Below are 21,822 nucleotides of genomic sequence, written 5' to 3' on the forward strand. Positions count from 1 at the left end.
CTCCAGCATAACAAAAATCAGTCATGACCACCTAAAGATACTTCTACTCAATGCTAGGAGTTTAAATAAAAAAACAAAAACTAAACTCCTTTTAAGCACTCCATGACCACCTAGAGATACTTCTACTCAATGCTAGGAGTTTAAATAAAAAAAAAAAAAAAACGACACTCCCTGTAAGCAATCCTTATTCTGGAGAAAGCAGATATATGTGCAGTCTTGACCACATGGTTCAGAACCATGGAGAGCACCCCAGCTATCAAGGGCTACGATACTTTCATACATTTCAGTCCATCTCAGGTCAGGATAAAACAAAGGGAGGAGGTGTTTCAGTGTTCATAAAGTGGAAGTACACTACTAGACTGGCCCAACACTTGACATGTTCTATGCCCAACTAACCATGGGTATGAACCCCTATCTTATCCTTGCTAGCTACAGATCCCCTAAAATGAGTCTGAAAAACTTCACCTCCTACCTAAACCTACTGGAACATTCAGCCTAACTCCATACTTATGAGTGACTTTAACTACTCCTCCATAAACTGGAAGACTTATATGACCTGTAATTCACTTGCTTAGAAGTTTTTAGACTTCGTCAATGCAAACACCCTGAAGCAAATAGCTCCCTAACTGAAGGTACAGATATCTTAGTCATGAGCATGGGAGGATGCTGCTCTCTTCCTTGCATTAACTCCTCCCAGGTAAGATATGACCATAAAATGATCTCCTTTAGTATTATAACTAATCTAGAACCCCAGTCAAACTCCAAACATGTTAAGAACTTTGCTAAGGCCAGTTAACTCAAAATAAGTGACAGTTTATTAAACTTCCAAGCATTTCTGAACTTGGATAAGACTGAGGCCTTCTCTGTGCTGTACACAAAAGCACTGTACAGCCACATTCATAGCTGCATAGAGGAGGCAGTCAAACCTATGATTACTGGCAAAAATAAACCACCCTGGTAGACCCCTAGCATAAATAGGCTAGTCAACAAAAGGAAACAAATCCGCACCATAGCCGTGTAGGAAAAGACAGAACAGTGCAAAAAGACACTCAGCAGTCTAAGCAAACAAATTAGAGAGCTGGTCAAAACAGCCAAAGCAAACTAAGAGGCAAAGATAGCCTTAAGGTGAAAGATGACCATAAGGCATTTTTCATTATGTTTGTAACCTCAGGGGAAAAGCTTGGCAGTGTACTAAGTTAATCATGAATGATAACACTTACACCCAGCCTGAAACCTACAGCAAACTTGGTGACCGACAAGTTCATTTTGAACTTCTCCCCTATCAACTCCTACCGCATCCAAATACCTGCAACCATCCTCCTACCAGTCATTATGAGGGAACAGGTCCTTACTGCACCCACTAAAGCAGGAAACACAGCCTCCATGGGTTCTGACAACATTTCAGGATGCTTCTTAAACAGCTTAAAACAGAATCTATCAGGGAACTAGAAGCCCTCTTTAACAACAGCTTCTGGACAAGCTTTGTCCCAGAGGAATGGAGAACTGCAACAGTTGTTCCTGTGCACAAGGGGGGCCCATCAGCTGACCCAGGGAACTACAGACAGCTTGACCATTCTTCTCTGCAAGGCTATGGAGAGAATTATCATGGACCTGATCAATAACATAAGAAATCTCCAAACACTGGACCCGACCCCAGTTTGGCTTTATCAAAGGGAGGTCTTGCCTGTTTAGTCTGGTGGACTTCTTTGAGAAAGTCACTAGGGTAATATATGAGGGTAAAATGGTACACACTACTTATCTTAGCCTGGCCAAAGCTTTCTAAACAATCCCCCACTCTGGGATCATAGATAAACTTACTGCATTAGGCACAAACCCAGTTGGATACAAACGTGCTTACTGGCAGGGCAGATGTCCGGATAGGCAAATCCATTTTTGATGAGAAACCTGTTACTAGTAGTGGTGTCCCACAATGTTGGGACCCCTCTTGAAGTGAAGGCCAATACTGGGAGCCTCGGGCTCACCAAGTTCGCCAACAACTGTAAACTGGGAGCAATCATCAAATCCCTAAATGATGATGACATCTAACAAACAGGCCTAAAAATGACAAACAACTGGTGCCAAAAACACAGTCTGAAACTAAATGCTAAAACATGCGTAATCACACTCTTCAGTAAATCAGATATCCCTGCAAATTATAATATTGATATCTCTACCCTAACCAAGTAGACCCTGTGGTAAGAGACCAAGGAAGATAGATAGTAAGATAAACTTTGACAACCAGGTAGCTATGGTAAGTGAGGAAATGCTTCTTTGTGGCTCAACTTATAAGTAAAGGCATGGCATGAAGGTCAAATGAAGTCATAGTGCCCTTGTACGCATCAGACATCAGGCCCATATTTGAGTGTAATGGTTCCTTCTGCATGTCTGTAACCAGGCACTTATACCAATTGGAGTGGCCCCAGAGATTTCTCACAAAAAAAAAATAAATAAATAAGTAAATAAAATACAGAGTGTAAGACACACATCTTATGTGGACCAACTAAAGACCCTTTCTCTTTACTCTGTCTCATATCATTTACTAAGAGGTGACTTATGCCTGACCTACAAGGTGTTCTCTGATCTAACCCTTATGAAAATGTTACATATTGGTTATGCGTTCCATGGACCTGAATCTTTATTTGTGACTCTAATAGAACTTGCAGGAGAGACACATTTGTATCCCAGAGTCTGCCTTGTCTATGGAATAAACTTCCCATCTTTGTAAAACAAAGTTTAACCCTCACTCTCTTCAAAAAAGAATTTGGATAAATGGATGGGGAACTGTAAATTCTTTCCCAGGGTACTACTCATATCCCTTATGGATAGAGACAGTCTGTAAAATGACTCTGGACTCCACATCCCAAGACCCACTACTCCAATACTACCCCGTCCCATATCTGGGGAATTAAGATATAATATTGTCATATCTTAGAGTATTATTGGCTAGGCTTCTAAAGGCTCCAACGCCATTAGTTTAGTAGTCACCTATGAACCTATGACTACTTGCTTGCTTTACTTACATATTTATTTATTTATGCATGCATACATTTATCAACCGGGTAGGATCACTGGTTTGAAGACCCTTGTCAGATATGACCTGGGCCAGAAAGCAAGAGCAAAAGCTTAAAAAATGTGTCAATTGCATGAATGCCATATAGAAAACAAAATAATACAGTTAAAGTTATGTTGTTAGGGAGGATTAAAAGAAACTAGGAAATGTAGAAGTTGCACACAGATTCATCTTACAGAATATGCTAGATAAAAATAAAGAAATGAGGTAAGGAGTAAGGTAGACTATACAAAGATAGTATGTAATTGTAAAAAAAAATGATAAAAGATGCATACTTGATACATAGAAGAATAAAAGAAATAAAGAGTTAAAAAATAAGTAGCCTTGATTGTGGCATTTATTTTTATGTGAGGATCCTACTTGTTGATCCTTCTGCATTCGTTTACTGCTCTCTACTATTGTTTATTTATTTACTTACTTTTGGCAGCCAGGCAAGTGAACTGGTCCAAGGACAATTTTCAACATGACCTGGGTTTTACTGGTAAATACATTCTATTGAAGTATACAGTCTAGATAAAACTGAAACTGTATAGCAGTACAAAGTGGTACATTTTGTACAGAAAATGAAACACAGTGAAGACAGAAATTAAACTGTGTAGAAATACAAATTAAAATTCTATAAAGAAAATGAAATGTGAACAGTAACTAATGATAGTAGCAAACAACAAAATGGACTATACTCCACGGGGTAAATGCCTCATTGATAAAATTCAACAAGAAAATCAAACCAAGACTTAGGATTACAACGAGGCAACCAGGCCTTTGGCTGAAAAATTCAAACCGCATATATTCTTCAAACAGAAGGATTTACCCAAGTAACAACAAGTCCAGTCTGTGTAAACTTCACAACTCACAGTTCATTTATTTGAGTGACATAAAAACGGTAAGCGCTTTCGCTAGATAGCTTCCTCAGACCTTCAAGAACAAACACACCTTTCCTTTCCTTATATACTACCTTCAAATATTTCAAAATGTGTCATTACCAATCAGAACACTTCTTACATGGTCATGTGTCTAATTTAAATATTTATACAAAAATGCAAAAATAAAAGCAAAGGTAAAAATGCAGAAGTAAAATAATAAAAGCACAGCAACAACTTGCTCAATATAAAATATATAAACGTTATACGTTATACAGCACAAATCTAATGCATATAACATGCACTAATTTATGCAGAAATAAAATAAATGCACAGCAACAGCTTGCTCAAAACACAATTCAAGAATACAATTCAAGAACACAATTCAAGAATATAGTTCAAATATGTAAGTGATATGCAGTACAGTTATAACACATATAACCTGCACTGATTTATAATATAGCCATATAAGTCAGAAATCAAATAATTTGAGTTTCTGACTTCACGTACATATGTCCCTAACAACCACCTTTGGTGGATGCATATTTTAAGTTAACAGAAGAAGAACTATACAAGTTCTATGGTAATAAAAAGAAATCAAAAGCAATCTGAATTATATAGAGAGAGAAGCACTCAAAAGGCTACAAAGTAACTCAGAAATCGCTATCAGACCGGCTGATAAAGGCGGTCCAATTGTCATCTTAGACACGAAACAATATATTGCACTCACGAGAGAAATGCTAAGTGATGAAAAGTTTTACAAGTCAGTACCTATAGATTATGTTCATCAAGTGATGGACTCTATTTCTGCCACTTTACTGGATGATTTAAGAAGTGGTGTTATTAATGGAAAACTTTATAAATATTTAAGAGTGGAGAATCCTTTGATCCCAATAATACAGGGCTTACCTAAGTACACAAACATAGCAAAAAACCTCCAATGAGACCTATAGTGGCAGGTGCAGGATGGGCTACAGAGTCACTCTCTTTATTTGTAGAAAAACATCTACGCCCAGTCATTGATAAAAACAAAATAGTTTTAAGAGACACTAAACATATTTGAAGGTAGTATATAAGGAAAGGAAAGGTGTGTTTGTTCTTGAAGGTCTGAGGAAGCTATCTAGCAAAAGCACTTACCGTTTTTATGTCACTCAAATAAATGAACTGTGAGTTGTGAATTTTCACAGACTGGACTTGTTGTTACTTGGATAAATCCTTCTGTTTGAAGAATATATGCTGTTTGAATTTTTCATCCAAAGGCCTGGTTGCCTCATTGTAATCCTAAGTCTTGGTTTGAGTAACTAATGATAGTTCATACATAAACCATAAATACAGGGCCATTGCAAGTAGTGAAAAAATTAGCTCCCTATTGAAATGTTGGCACTTTTAATATCGAGTGCTGACACACCATAAAAAAAAATGAAAATAATTAGAAGAATCTCTAGCAATGCTCTTGTCTTTTAACTTTTTTGCAGGGATCCTACTGCATCCCTGATGTTGGGGCAAACCTCCTCAACCCCATAATTATATATACCAACTCCAATATTTGTCATACCTTGGGGAAAAAGGAGTATTCCAAGAAATAGCAGTCTTGGACTTGGTATATGCAAGTCAATTTGTTTAGCCATTCAGTCTCCATAATACTTGATATGCTCATGCTGGTACTGACATTTCAAAGGGTTACCCATGAAATTGTCTGTGATCAGACGAGTCTTGTAATTGCGAGTATGCATCAAGGGTGACTAAACAGAAGCATAAAATAAATACACTGGGACTCAATGTAATAAAACAAGAAAATGTGACAGTACTATTATGGTCATATGTGACAAGGAAAATGTAAATGTTACAGTTATGCAGTGAATGAAGTGTTATAATTTGTACATCATCATATCATGTTACATAAATAAGGCTTGAAGCTCTCCATTTCAAAATAGAGCACTAGTGATTTTAAGTGTCCTCAACCATATTTTGAATAAATCCATCAGGAAGTTTCTGATATACTACAAAAAGGAGCATTGGTCGACGTCATTAGGGTAATAGTCCATAAAATTATGTCTTTATTATTTTGAAAAGTGATGACATTATCTTATATCACATGGCTACAGCTTTAGCAACTGTACCCTGTTTTTGAAGAACATTGCTTATTTTATTCTGATTCTTATTTTAAGGTCTTCTGTGAATACATCATCTTGTCCATATGGTCGAGCAACTGTAATATCCTTGAGGTGCAAAACAGACGAAAATGCTCAGGGGAAGGTTTCAGTGTCCAGGTATCATATATGTACTGCTGTCTGTTCCTTTACTATAGTTAGACTGTATATTTTGACTTTATACTTCATGCTGCTTACTGTGTATGTTTATTTTGGTGTTTATGCTCACAGGCTAGACCTGTAAATGGTCCAGAGGCTAGAGTTCTCTTCCAAATAAACTTAAATAAGTTATATAAATGGATATATTATGAATAGTCTGTAATGCATTACTTTCTTGTCTGTTCAACATTTATTGGTTGGAATATTAGCTATAAAGATGTACAACTTTATGACACAGAGGCACCATGAAATGATTTGTGCGAGAGTCCGCAGTGATTTCTGCTACAGAATTTTACTAGAGTTTGTAAATGTCCCTTCCTCTGCATATGGCACCTTTTGTAAGGATTTTGAACATATTCTTAACTGCTCTGGGTGTACAACCCCATTATATTGATCAGTTCTTTAGCCAATCTGCTTGTCTATTCCACTCGTAAGGACTAGAGCCAGGCTGTCTTTCCCTGGTTGACAGCAACTTCTCCTTCAACCACCACATTGCCACTGTGGTCAGAAAGTCCTTCTGAGTGGCACATCTCATTACCAAGGGTTTTGCAGCCAGGAAGAGAGAGGTCATCATTTCTGTCTACTCTTCCCTCATTAGACCTATCATAGAGTATTATGCCCCATTTGGCATGTACCTCACTAGACACATGCAACAGCTAGAGAGGTCACAAAAGTACCTCACAAAGAGGATCCTAGGCCTTAAATGCATGTCCTACATGGACAGACTCAAAAAACTCCAACTATTCTCTGTCTCATATCGTCTACTAAGAGGCAATCTCTGCTTGACTTACAAAGCCATGTCTGACCCAGATCTGTTAGAATTGCTACATCTAAAGAAATCCCAATCCCTCCGCACCACACACTCCAGAGATCTCAACCTCATTACCACAATCAAGAGAACATGCTGGAATGATAGGTTTGTAACTCAGAGACTGCCCATGCTCTGGAATAGACTTCCCATACATGTCAAGCAGAGCACCTCACTGGCCCTCTTCAAGAGAAATCTTGATGAGTAAATGGGAAAAAGTTCACCCCAGGGATCACTCCAGTGGCTTTACTTGATAGAGGCACTGGAAACTAACGTTGGGTGGCACAATGCCAGAGCACTTCTGTGGGCTAGGCTTATAAAGGCTCCAGGACCATTAGCCTAGTACACACCTGTGAACCTGTCTTGAGAGCATAATCAGTTCATTCTTTGCTCATGAAACAAGAACCTAGCAGGAGTAAGCATGGTCAGACTGACTGACTTGGTGAACTCCCGTCTTCTTGGAGCTCCTACTCCCCAAGGTGCTTCACAAGAGCTCTGATTGTGACAACAGCCATTGGGGTCATGCCTGCATCTGTATGCATTCTAATTCCTGGTACTAGGGAGTGTATGCTCTGCAGGCTCAAGTTCCAGTGTCACAACACCTAGAGCTCCCTGTAGGTGTCACTAAAGCAACATGTCGGCACCACCTGATTAGTCTCCCTTTTGCTTTGTTATTGTCTGGATGGTTAAGAAGTGTTTTCAGGGTTTTCTTCTTCTTTTTTTTTTTTTTTTTTTTTTCTCAGCACATTTTATGTGATCCCATGAGGTGATCTAAGACGATCTACTGGCTTTGAGGAAAGAATCACCAGAAGTCAGTGTCATTCTATAGTAATGCTCATCTTTCGCTTTGTTATCTGATCATCCAGTGGAGGTCTTGTATGTTTTCTTAGTGACTATATTGCATTGATTTAATGCTTCATAATATAGTTTAATATTCAACATTAGTCTGACATTTAATACATTACTAGCTTCAGCAGTCAGTCTTTTTGGGAAGGTTTATTAGCAGTAAATATGTTAAACAGGTTCTGTTCCCTATCCTTAACTGTCATCTGACCTGATTTTTAAGCAGTCTGATGTCTCTTTGCACAGAGGAAGCTCTAGTTTTGGACTACAGCTTCTGTGACATGAGTTGATATGTACTGTCTGTAAAAATTAGCATTAGCTTGTGCCATCTTTTGTCTTCTCCACAGACAAATGTCAGTTGACTGCATTTTGTGTCCATGATATATATATATATATATATATATATATATATATATATATATATATATATATATATATATAGTTCCCCACAGGATTGAATGTCTGGAAGCTCGAAATTCATAATCTCGAGACCAGAATCTCGAACTTCCATTCACTCGAAATTCTGAATGGAAGCCTTAGGTTTAAAAAAATAAAAAGTTAACTTAACTTATTGCAGGGGGCCAGGTCCCCCTGTACCTTAGCAGTTTAAATGTGAATGTTCCGTGACCGCACTATATCGGAGGAATGGAAAATCTTCCGTTTTGCGTCTACACGTATAGCGTGGAATGGGAGATTTCCCTTTCCTTCACTATAGTGCGATCTCGGAGTAGGTATATTTAAGTAGAGGGGTGTGGGTGTTAATTTTATTTTTTGTCTCTTTCATATGTTCGAGTTTCTCTAAATTTGAGATTCTGGTTTCAAGTTTGACTTTCGAGTTTAGAGAAATTCGATCATATAAAAGGGAACCATATATATATATATATATATATATATATATATATATATATATATATATATATATATATATATATATCCACACACACACACACACACTTTAAGCATTTTTACATTGTGTAGCACTTATTATTGCAGTGACTCCATAATATAATGGTAGAACAATAGTAGTAAACCTCCCAATATATTCTTTCTCCCTTTTTAGGTGTCTTTATAAATTGTGTGTGTGTATATGTATGTATATGTATATATATATATATATATATATATATATATATATATATATATATATATATATATATATATATATATATATATATATATATATATATATATATATATATATATATATATATATATATATATATATATATATATATATATATATATATATATATATATATATATATATATATATATATATATATATATATATATATATATATTTAGGTTCATAGGTTGGTACTAGGCTATCGGTCCTAGGGCCTATACAAGCCTAGCCATAACAATTCCCTGGCTATTTCTTCCCACACTATTTACTTCCCTGGACCCCTGTCTAGCAGGGCGACTGACGTGATCGCTGGGGTGAATTTCCTTTCTCCCATCCACTCATCAAGGTTCCTTTATAATAGGGCCAAAGAGGTGCTCTGCTTGACATGTATGGGCAGTCTATTCCAGAGCCTGGGGAGTCTCTGGGTCAGGAACCTATCCCTCCAGCGTGTTTTGTTTATTGTGATGACAAGGTTTAGATCCCTGGAGCATGTGGCTCTGAGGAATTGGGATTTCTTTAAGTGTAGCATGTCCAACAGCTCTGGGTTTGACATGGCCTTTTAAGTTAAGCAGTGATCACCTCGGAGTAGACGATATGTGACAGAGTATAGCTGGAGTTTAAGGCGGTCAGCAAAGGGCATCTGCTTTAGGCCTGTGATTCTTTTAGTGAGGTATTTCTGTGGCCTTTCCAGTTGTTGCAGATGTCTTGAGAGGTACATACCAAATGGGGCGTTGTATTCTACAATGGGTCTAATGAGGGATGAGTACAGTGGGACAATGCCCTCCTTTTTCTGGATGAAAAGCCCTTAGTGATGAGGTGTGCCACATAGAAGGATTTACTGACTGTTGTGGCGATGTGGTTATTGAAGGTGAGACCACTGTCCACCTGTGTCCATAAGTCTCTTATCACACTTTCGGTATTTTGTGTACTGCCACCTATGTGGTAATTCATGGGTACATGTTTTTTTCCAAAGGGGATAACTATACATTTCTTGGCAATGAGCTTGAACCCATGGCTCTGGCACCAAGCATCTGTTTCTGTAAGGCCCTTTTGTAGAGTATCAACATCATTTCAATAATGGCTCCCAGTTTGCAGTCATCTGCGAACTTTGTTAACCAGAGTCCCTTAGTGTTGGCCTGTACTTCAGAGAAGTAGATGCCAAACAAGAGAGGTCCCAGGACTGAACCCTGAGGTACTCCACTTGTCACTTGTCTGGAGCTGGATTTGGAGTCAGCTACTTTTACAGTGTGGGCTCTGTCAGTATGTCAGTTGGCAACCCATCGAGTGACGTAGGGATTAATGATTCCAGAGTGGGGGATTGTGTCAAAGGCCTTGGCGAGGTCCAGATAGGCTATGTGGACTGCCTTACCCTCGTCCTCGGCTCTGGAGACTGACTCGAAGAAGTCAATCAGGTTCAGGAGACAAGATCGGCCCTTCACGAACCCCAACTGGGAGGGGTCCAGTGTTTTAAGGTTGCGAATGTCTTTGTTTTATAAGTTCCATGATAATACGTTCCATGGCCTTGCAGATCAGGCTCGTCAGACTGATGGGGTGGTAGTTCCCAGGATCCAAGGTGGATCCCCCCTTGTGGAGTGGGATAACTGTAGCTGTGCACCACTCAGTGGGCAAGAAGCCTGAGGTAAGGGTGTGATTAATCATGCCACTTAGGTGAGGTGCCAGTTCATTTTGTAGTACATGTAGTACACAGCCCGGGATGTCATCTGGTCCCATGGATGCTGTATTCTTAGCTTTGGAGAGTGTGTTTTTTACCTGTGTGGCCGTTATTACCATAATTTGGCAATCTTCCAGTATTGAGATAGGCCATTTAGGGGGTGAGAGGGGGGTGAAGTTGGCACTGAATCAATCTGCCAGAATATTGGCAATAGCCTTGGGATCAGTATATTTAACGCCTTTCTGTTGTAGCTCAGAGCAGATGTGAGCATTGCAATTTAGATTCTTGACATAGTTATAGACTGCATTGTGGTTGTCTTTGGAATCTTTGGCAATTTTATTTTTGTAACTAGCTTTGGAGGATTTTATGAGGGATCTCAGCTTCTTACTGAGGCTGGTAAGGGAGTTTTTTGCATCCTGGGATTTTCCTCTTTTCTGTAACAGTTTCTTCCTTTTGTTGTAAAGTTTGTTTATGGCAGGGGACCACCAGATTGGCTTCCTTTTTTTGAAGGAGAGCATCTTTGTTCTATTTGGGATGGCATGATTCATGCATGAGTGGATGTGCTCATACAGTGCCTTAGTGTAGGACTCAGCAGTCGAACTTTCAGTTCCCATCTGCATAGATGTCATGAAGTTTGTAACTTCTGACTTGAGTAGCATGAAGTTGGCTTTGGAGAAGTTTTTTATGGAGGTTTCCTTACTGGGGGGGGTGGGATGTGGATGTTAAAGGTGATTAGCTTATGGTCTGACCTGACCAACGAGGGGATGACCAAAGGTGTGGAGCATCGATTTCCCATGTTGGTAATGACCAGGTTTAGGATATTGGAGCCCCTGGAAGGACTATGGATTAGTTGATCCAGGGCATTGGAATTTATAAATTCCAAGAACCGTTGGGCAAAGGTGTTGGTACATGAGTAGTTTTCTCATTTAGTGGCAGGGTAGTTGAATTTACCCAGTATTAGGGTGTTTGGCTGTATATTAATATTTTCCAGTATGTTTAGAAATGTGTAGTGAGAATCTTGGGGCATGGTGGGGGATCAGTAGCAAGCTACAATTTGGATTGCAGTCTTACCTAGTGTTAGTTGCACCTGGAGAATTTCAGATGCATTGTCTTGGGCAACTAACCTGGTGGTGTGAATATCCTTGATGAATATGGACACTCATCCACCTTTAGTGTTTTGATCCTGGTTTGGTGGCCAAAAAGTGTGGTAAGAGATGTAGCCTGGTATTGCAGGGGTGCTCTCTGCAGTCTTGAACCAGGTGTCAGTTACTGCACAGATATCAATGTTCTCCATTTTTAGGAGTGCCTCGAGCGAGTGCATTTTGAGGTTTAGACTTCTAGCATTGAGTAGCATTACCTTCAGATTTTGCATGCTTGTACCTGTTACGGTGGTGATTTTGTCCTTTGAACTTTGCCTAAAAAAGGCACTATAGGGGTGGCAAGAGGCTTTGCCAGTAACCTGAATCCCAGGGGCAACAGGTGCAGACCATCTCTGGCAAAACATTGTGGACTGTCAATCATGTCTTCTCAGGCAGACAGATACTGGATCCCCTTTGCATGACACCAGAAATATAGCCAATTGTTGAAGTCAATCATTTTGTCCTTATATTGTGGTATCTGTCTGGGTGAAGGCGGGATGCTACTCAGGGCTAGGGTCATACCTGCCTGGGCCACATGATCCGAGAGCTCTTCCATGTCTCTTTTCATGTAGTCCAGGGAGGTATATCTCAAGTCATTCACTCCAACATGGACAATGACAGAGTCATATTTGTACTTGTTGTGGAGTGACTTGAGTGCATGAGTTATGTGGCAGATCCTGGCACCTGGCAGGCAGCTCACTGTAATTTTCTCCTTGTTCAGCCTGGTGAGTGGGACATCAGTGTACCTGACTATAGAATCACCTATGACTAAAGTGTTAGGTATGTTGTCTTGCCTTAGGGGCCGTTGCTGGGTGGCACACTGGTGTTGTGAGCTATGTGACATAGCTACTATATATATATATATATATATATATATATATTTGTATATACATATATATATATATATATATATATATATATATATATATATATATATATATATATATATATACATATATATATATATATAAATATATATATATATATATATATATATATATATATATATATATATATATATATATATATATATATATATATATATACATATATATATATATATATATATATACACATATACACACACCCACATATATGGGTCTACTTTGAAAGGCCAAAATGTCATAACTTGGACATTCACAATTCCGAGACGAGAAGGCCGACAACATCAGAAAACCGATGTCCCAGAACACTGACTGCGAACTCCAGGTAAGTAATCACTTGACCACAATATTGAACTTTGCCCTTTACCCGCATAGTAGTGTGACCTCCGAGTTGGTATATTTAGTTAAGGAGTGTGGGGGGAGCAAAGCCCCCCACTTCTGTGGGTTTAATTTGCTTCGGGTTTAATTTTGTATTTTTTTGACAAATGGTTACTTACCTGGAGTTTACAGTCAGTGTTTTAGGACGCCTTCTTGTCTCAGGATTGTGAAAGGTCGGTGTAGTGGTATTTCAGTCTTCCAAAGTAGACACATACATATATGTATATATGTGTGTGTGTATATATATATATATATATATATATATATATATATATATATATATATATATATATATTTACATGTGCTATATCAGAAATAAATAGTTGTATTATGAGTTTCAGTATTAAGGTAAAAAGATTACAACCATATTAATAGTTTATAAAATTTAATCATTTTGTGAATATGTACATTTCCAACTTTTTTCATTTCTCAAAGTCTTTTGAGTTTCTAATTCCATGATGGTAATGGACCCCATTCCTAAATCAAAGTATGATTAAAGTTCATGAAATTAGTATTGTTTCAGTCTTTGATGTTAGCCAAAAGTGCTCTTTGCAGCACCTGCAATGAGCCCAGTATTGACAACTTTTGCAATTCATAATGATTTACTTGTAAAGGTAACATATCTAAGTACAATTGTTGATTCATTTTTATAAGATCTGTTGCTCTTACTAATGTTGGAACTGTCTAGGTATCCTTCTTTCACATTTCCTTCTTTTCTGCCTGCAATTCATTCTATTTTATGACTTTGTGCCTCTTTGTAGGTAATGCTACTTCTTTTCATGGACTACTATATCTGTTTTCCTCACATGTATTTTTTGAACTGTTGGCAATGGGTGATTCCCATGTGATATAAAGTTCATCATTTTCTATAATGCATTGTGGCTCATGTTTCCAATAGGTTCATAGGTAGGTACTAGGCTATCGGCCCTGGGGCCTATACAAGCCCAGCCAAAAAGGTACCCTGGCTTTTGCCACCTAAGAAAATAATTTTCCTGTGCCACTGTCGAGCAGAGCAACAGAGGTGATCCCCGGGGTGAATTTCCTATTTCCCATCCAATCATCAAGATTTTTCTTGAAGAGTGCTAATGAGGAGCTTTGTTTGATATAGATAGGTAGTTTATTCCAGAGTATGGGAAGTCTCCGGGATAGGAATCTATCACTCCAGCATGTTCTTTTTATTGTGGTGACAAGGATTAGGTCCCTAGAGCGTGTAGCTCAGAGGGATTGGGATTTCATTAAGTGGAGCATGTCCAACAGCTCTGGGTTTGACATAGCTTTGTATGTTAGGCAGAGATCACCTCTGAGTAGGCGATATGCGACAGGGTAAAGCTGGAGTTTTTTGAGACGGTCTGCATAGGGCATCTGTTTGAGGCCGGTAATCCTCTTTGTGAGGTATTTCTGCGGCCTTTCCAGTTGTTGTAGATGTCTTGTGAGGTACATACCAAAAAGGGCGTTGTACTCTATAATTTGTCTAATGAGTGATGAGTAGAGGGGAACAATGACCTCTTTTTTTCTGGATGAGAAACCTTTTGTGATGAGGTGTGCCACATAGAAGGATTTCCTGACTACTGTGGCGATGTGATTATCAAAGGAGAGATTACTGTCCACCTGTGTCCCAAGGTCTCTTATCACACTTTTGGTGTTAAGTATACTACCGTCTATGTTGTAGTTCATGGGTACAGAGTTTTTACCAAAGGGGATGACAGTGCACTTTTTGGCATTGAGCTTGAGGCCATGGCTTTGACACCAGGCATCTGTCTCAGTGAGGCCGTTTTGTAGGATGTCCACATTGTTAGGAGTTAACTACTTCAGTATTCTGATGTTTGCACAATCCCTAATGCAACATTCTTGCCACATTATTATGCTTTTCAGTGTAAAGTCCTTCTACCGTTAGTGTATCACACTCAGAAACAAGATGTGTGACTGTTTCCAATTCTGTTGTACAAATCCTACATTTGTCTGTTTCGACCACATGTTCAGTGGACTTTGTAAACCAACATGTATGTAATCCACTGTCTTGGGCCAGCAATAGTAACCTTTCATCTTTTGGTTTAAATTCACCTCTCCTTTATCCATTCCTGTGTTTGTTCCTGATCAACATGAGGTTATTTCAACAGTGTTCTGTAACTGCAGCTTTATTTACTCATTTTCCACATTTCTTGCCTTCTCATCTGATCCTTCACCTTATATTCTTTCTTTTGTTTTTTGGCACATTCAGTTGCTGCCTGATTTTTATCTGCTTCTGGTTTGATTTCCATTTCCACCTGGCACCAATATGCTTCTGCTAAACTAAGAAGGGAAGTCATCTTAGAATTATTCTCTTCATGTTGTAAATCTTTCACTATATTTGTGTCTTGTGAGGTCACTAGATACGTACGCAGTCTTACAGTTACAGATCTATACGTGTAATCATTTCAAGGAGGCCATACCTCTTTCATAACAGGGAATATATAGACTTGGTATATACTGATTTTTATAAATCATTTGAAAATCACAAAGCATCCTTATTTTCCTTTCCAGCTGATCTAACACCTTTTGGGGACAGTCATTCACTCTAAAACTGCAAGTTAGGACAGGAAGAGCAAATTGGTTTATGGCTTGGACTTTGCACCTAGATGTCAGCACTGCTTTCAGTATTAATTTTAGTCTTCTAAAATATTCCTTACCAAGTTTTATTCATATTTGTTCATGTTTTATTATTGCTCCTTCATCTGTTCCCAAATATTTATACACTCTTCCTTGCTCAAATTCTTTTATATCACATTCCTGTCCCAGACTGATGTTTTCCTGGTGTTACAGCTTGCCTGCTTTAAAGGTTGCTTTTGCACATTTATCAAGACCAAATGACATTCTTATATCATCTGAAAATGTTTTGACACTTGCAGTTGTGCTTTCTGTTCCTCTTCTGATGAACTATGCAATTTTAAATCATCCACAAAAAGAAGATGAAAAGTTTTTACAGTTTATAGTTTTCTGGGAAGCAAACTGTAGCCAAGACCTAATCTGTTAAATAGATAGATTACTGGGTTAAGGGCAAGACAAAGTAGCAGTGGTGACAGAGTCACCCTGGAATACCCCCCTTTGAATTTTTATCTGTGGAAGAATAATGTGTCTTTTAATACAACTTAACTGCAAAGTGTATGCCACTGTTTCATGGTTGCTGTAATGTAATTGATCAGTGTAGGGTGTATCTTATACATTTTTAAACACCCTTTTGTCCACGAATGTGGAATAATGTCCAGTCCTTTTTTGTAGTTTATCCATGCCATACCTTTTACAGTTCTCCATTATGACTTTATTTAACAACAAATGATCCTTTTTCCCCATATGGCTTTCTTTTGTTGCCCCTTTTTTCTATTGCCATGATGTAGTGTGTAGTTTACTTGTCATCGGAAGGCAAGTTATTGGTATCTAGTTTTTAGCATAGCTTGCAGGTTCACTCTTAAGTAAGAATATTGTTTTCAGTGTTGTTAATCAGGTTGGTGTCTTTTCTGGGTGTGCATATAAATAGTTCTTACTCATAGCTAAATCTTCATGTAAAGATGTTAATACTTTTAGCTAGAAGTTGGGTATTGTGTATGGCCCTGGGGTTTTCCAATTAGGAGCTTTTGTTAACTTTGTTTCAATCTCTCTGGCTGTTACATCATCCCATTTCATATAATGTACATTTGAACTTCTTATTCTTTCTTTTACTGTTTCTTTCCATTCAACATCTTTATTATGTTCCATAGGATCTTCATAGATGTATCTATTTCTTCTTTTTTTTTGGTAATATTTCAATTCATTTTGCCTTGTTTCCCAATTCTCTGTAAATTTTTTTCAGTCATTAATAAATTGCTTATTTTGTACTTTTCCTTAATATTTATCTGCATATCATAGTTTTACTGCCTCTGCTGATTTTTTAATTTTACTGTGCATTAATGTGTTTACACTGTCTTACCTGTTGCTCTCATAATTACTCATAGTGTATACAGTATGTGTCACTTAGTTTCACAATGTTAGTCTGCCTGTAATGACTGTCAAGTAATGGCTTTTAATGTTAAAAATGAATGTAATTGGAGCTTTTCTCCCCGGGCCTCCACTGAAAATGGACCTGTATCCAGTAGGACTCTCCCGGTTAATAAATGTAAAATAAATAAATAAAAATAAATAAAATTTTATTATTTGCAATAGTGCCCTATACATCCTGATCTGTTCCAATTCTGCTCATTGCTTTTATCCTGTCTTTCTGAGTATTTTTGCTGATCTGTTCCCTCTTCTGTACTCTTCTAAAAGTGGCAGTTTTTGTCTTAATTGCTTTATAATTTTCTCTATTCTATACTCTATATTGGTTTTTGATTTCTCACCTTCCTTTCCCTTACTGCCCTGGATTTTTGTGGTAAGACTTTAGCTGTTATTAATTTAACTGTACATCAGTATATCCTATTTACTTCTGTTATATCACATGAATCTATATGGACAGTCGTAATTACTGTGTTTATTTGTTTTATCAAACTTCTAACTTTTGGAGTTTTATTCACTTTCAGTAGTCTATTTCTTTCATTGAACTTAATATGTCTGCCCATCTCTATTAAATCAGCAACTCTTCTCTTAGATCATTTTCTTCTAAACTGATGGCATATTCTTCGTTTTTGATTCCCTGCGAGCATTCTGCAAAAAAATTCCAGAGCATCTTCCTGTGCCACATTCTCTTCAGTTTTATCCTGTCATCCGTTGCTCTTTCATATGGGAACTCACTGGCCTATCACTCCATAACATTGACTGTATCAAAGTTACCACAGTTTTCCTGTTCTTTACTGTGCTGTGCAACTCCATCTGAACTTTTGTACTGGTTTCCTGTGGAAAGCTCCAAAGTATCTTTATATGGCAACTAATCAGATGTTTCCCACTCTACTGGTTTCTACTTAATTTGGGTATCCAGTGTTATACCCTGCTGTGATGTTATCAGAGTTAAATTTTGTAAACTAAATCTTTCACTTTGCAGGTAATCCATAACTTCGGATCTGATGTTGTCAGTTTTCATTCATTCCTCAACAAGTGGGTTCGGATCCGACCCTCTGATCTGACTTGGCCACTTTTTACAACTGGTAGATACTGAAAACTGTCGAGCTCCTCCCTTTCCCATAATGCCCTTGTTCCCTACCATACCTCAGATCTCATTTACTCCCTTCTCATATGGATGTGCTCATTGTTAGCTCTCGAGATTTGGTATTAATTTGAGTAAAAGTAGATTATATTTATATCGCCTTCCTCTTCATGTTGTATAATATTCCTCTCTTAAATTTTCTACACTTTTTGGTGTAAATTAATATTCCCATTGTTGGTATTTTCTTTTCTTATCTTGTACACTTGTGGTGGCATCTTCAGTTAGCATCACTGGGAACTTTTCACTTTTTTTTCCCTTCAAAAAAAAAAAAACACAACATTTTTCCATTTTCTTATTCCAGAATGGCTGAAATACGATTGAGTTTTAAAAAAAGTAAGGCCTGTGGCGACAAAATTCATCTGTCAGACGCACATGATTCTTGTGTATACTGTCTAGGCCCGGCCCATTTGAATTCATCTTGTGTGAGATATGTAAGGCCTTGAATCCTCGGTTCTTGGTTGCTCATAAGAGCAAACTCACTTTAAAAGGTTTACTTCCAACCAAGTTTTCTGAGATGATATCTGGGGCCCTAATCCCCAAGAAAATGGACAGAAGAGAGGCCAAAAATTGTTCTTTGGACCCTTTTGGATCTTATGCTCCAAGCTCGGCTTCTAGTGCAGAACCAGCTCTTAAGTTATCTAAACTATCGTATCCAACTTCATTGGATCTGAAGGTGAAATCCTCAGATCCGACAGCTTCTGATGCCAACTCTACATCATCAAATCTGACACACTCTGATCCGAAGAAGTTTACTCGGACCAGATATGCTTCATCTCTGGATCTTGTACCCTCCTGCCTTCCATCTCCTTTCCTAGAGAGACGTCACCATTCCAGGACCTCATCAGTTGTTTCCTCCTTAATCATCCAGAAACTCCAGGACCTCATCAGTTGTTTCCTCCTTAATCATCCAGAAACCTGATCAAAGCAGATGTGGCTAGGATGATGAGGAAATTTCTCTCGATCTAAATTCAAATGGGACTTTTCCCAGCTCTTCCCCCTCAGGTCCAGGGAACTTGAACAGTACTACTCCATCTATTTTGACTGCTCCTCAGATCTGACTTTTGGTTTCAAAGCATTTGAATCTAAGAATTCCAGAGCCATCTTTGTCAGATCCAAAGATCATCATATGTTCCACTGTGATACCATCAGAGCAGTAGCATCGTTGCAAGGTCTGAAAGTGTTGGAGTAGACTCTGAAGTTGTTGGAGTCATCTCTGTCCCTTGGAGCCTCTACAGTTGACAGCTTGGCCCGACCCCTGCCTTGAGTGCTCTGTCTTTGGGTCAGAAGGAGCCAACTGTCCTGAAGCAGGTCTTCTCACAGTCATTGGCCTCTTTTTCTCTGGGTGATTCTGCTTTTGAGGTAGTGGAGAGTTTTCTCTGCTCCTAGAGGAAGGACGACCTCCCCCTCCCCTCGAATCCTTCTTCCCAACTCATCTATCTTTGTGTCTTGAAATTCAAGATTCTACTCCACGGGGACAGCCAGTCCAAAGTCTCCAGGCTACCCACCAGGGTATACTCGTATCTTCTGATACTTCTCCAGAACATCCCACTGAAGAAGTCCGTAAGAAGAGAAACTCTACTTAGACTCTTCTCAAGAGTCTATCATGGAACATACTGATTTTGATGAGTGGAAGGGTCCTCAAGATGATGATGTCTCCTTTGGAGATATCCTGGAGATCTTCAAGCAAAGGGGTGGCTGGTCTACTGACAACCCTTCCAAAGAGGAATCAGTATTCCGAGAAGCCTTTGGATCTGGTCCATCTACTTCTTGGGTGACTGTGCCTGGTAATGAGCTCATCAATTTGATGTCTTGGTAGGTGTGGAAGCAACCTGACTGTCTTGAGCCAATCCCTAAGAGACTAAACAGGATCCTGGCACCACCCAAAGGTTGGGAATTTTGGAGTAAAGGAGTACCAGTAGACTCCATGGTCATAGTGGTGGCCACACAATAGGAACTCGCAGGACAGAGTTTCTCTGTTTATCTCCCTAACAGGGGGTCTAGTTTGCTGGACAGATTTGGGAAGCATATACATGCTTAAGCTACCTTTGCACTTCAGTCACTGAATTATTTAGCACACTAGACTGAAGAGGGATTTAATTAAGAAACTTACCAAATCCCTCTCTGGGACCATAACTTCTGAGTCAGAGAGTTCCATTGCCTCACAGTTGGCTACCCTACAGTCTATTTTAAAATTTTCCATGAGGGTCATTTCACATGCAGTTGAAGATACCACAAGGGTGGCGGGTTCAAGCATTTCCTGTAGGAGAACATGCCTGGATACACCTGTGTGATTTCCAGAGTCTGTCAGGTCTTCTTTCATCAATGCTCTCTTTGAAGGAACTTCTTTGCTTGGACCCAAGGTTAAAGACTCACTATCCATGTGTGAGCAGGATGGTAAGACCCTGTCTGCAGTGGGAATACATTTTTCAACTCCTGAAAGATCCTTCTCAAGGAGTCAACTAGGTGGTCAAAAATGTGGTTCAGAAAGGCCTAGGGTCCTTTCCATTAATCATGTGGAGATAATTTCCCCTCTGGCCTTGGGGGAACTAACAGAAGATGCCACCTGCACTGCAGAGGAGGCCCACAGATTCTAACAGATCCTACCAGTGCTCCTGAAAGGAGGCGTAGATGTCCATCTCTGGAGGCAGTTGGGGTCATTTATCCCAGCACCACAGAGCCTGACTAGAGATTATAAAAGATATATGGGTGCAGAGGATCATTTCCAGAGGTTATATAATAGCCCCCCCATAGTAAACAAAATTCCCAATGTTCCACCTGTTGGAGGAATGCAACAGCACAAGAAATCAAAAAAGCCTTGGGGTCAATGTCTGCTTGGATAGTTCAAGTTCTGTTAGCAACGTACCACATGAGAATTCTTCAATTGATCATGGCAACTCGGTGGTCAATTCTGCACAAGCATTTGTCCATCCAGATCAGAATAACTCAGCCATTCAAAAATCACCTCTTGTAGTGGATTCACTCATATAAAACTGTTTAAAAACAACAAAACAGAAACCAGAAAAGCCGGCAGCAGTCAAGAATACTTAATGAAACAAACTGTTTATTGTAAGCGCTTTTGGCTAGGAAGTACCCAGCCTTCATCAGACAAAACAGTTATTAAAAAACAAACAGGTTCTTTTATACTAAATTGAACAATACTAATTAATTGACAAGTTAAAACCTTAAAGCAGCAAGTTCACTTATCCACTAGGCAAAGCGAAGATATGTTAAGTTGCTAGCGAGAAGTCTATATAGTGCCTTATCTATATAAAAGCATTAATACACTTAAAACTATGATAAATAAATAGCACTATTCACTCATATCAGATTTTACATGACCGCCCCTTCATCCTTCCTCAGCCCAGGGCCATAGTGACCACAGACTCCTCCTGGATTAGGTGGGGTGGGGGTCACTTCTTGTGAAAGACAGTCCAAGACACCTGGTCACCTGAAGAGGCCAGCTTGCATATCAGTGTCTCAGAAATGAGAGCTGTCCTCCTAGCATTGCAGGGCTTTTAAGACTGTCTTTCTTCCTGGACTGTTGAGATTCAGATAGACAATGTGTCAGTGGTCTGATCCACCAATAA

General features: G+C 38.8%; 1 protein-coding gene across 3 annotated transcripts in view; it reads left to right on the forward strand.

The window, feature by feature from the left end:
* Positions 1 to 21,822, forward strand: part of ELAPOR2 (endosome-lysosome associated apoptosis and autophagy regulator family member 2) — a 1,439,853-nt gene that overhangs the window by 1,179,700 nt on the left and 238,331 nt on the right. For all 3 annotated transcript variants that reach the window (XM_044088347.1, XM_044088349.1, XM_044088348.1), the window contains one exon: positions 6,099 to 6,200. In XM_044088347.1, coding sequence (XP_043944282.1) covers positions 6,099 to 6,200 — 102 coding nt within the window. The remainder of the gene's footprint in view (positions 1 to 6,098; positions 6,201 to 21,822) is intronic.

This window comes from Protopterus annectens, chromosome 11.part0, assembly GCF_019279795.1.
Source record: "Protopterus annectens isolate FY-2018-M chromosome 11.part0, PAN1.0, whole genome shotgun sequence".
NCBI lineage: Eukaryota > Metazoa > Chordata > Ceratodontiformes > Protopteridae > Protopterus > Protopterus annectens.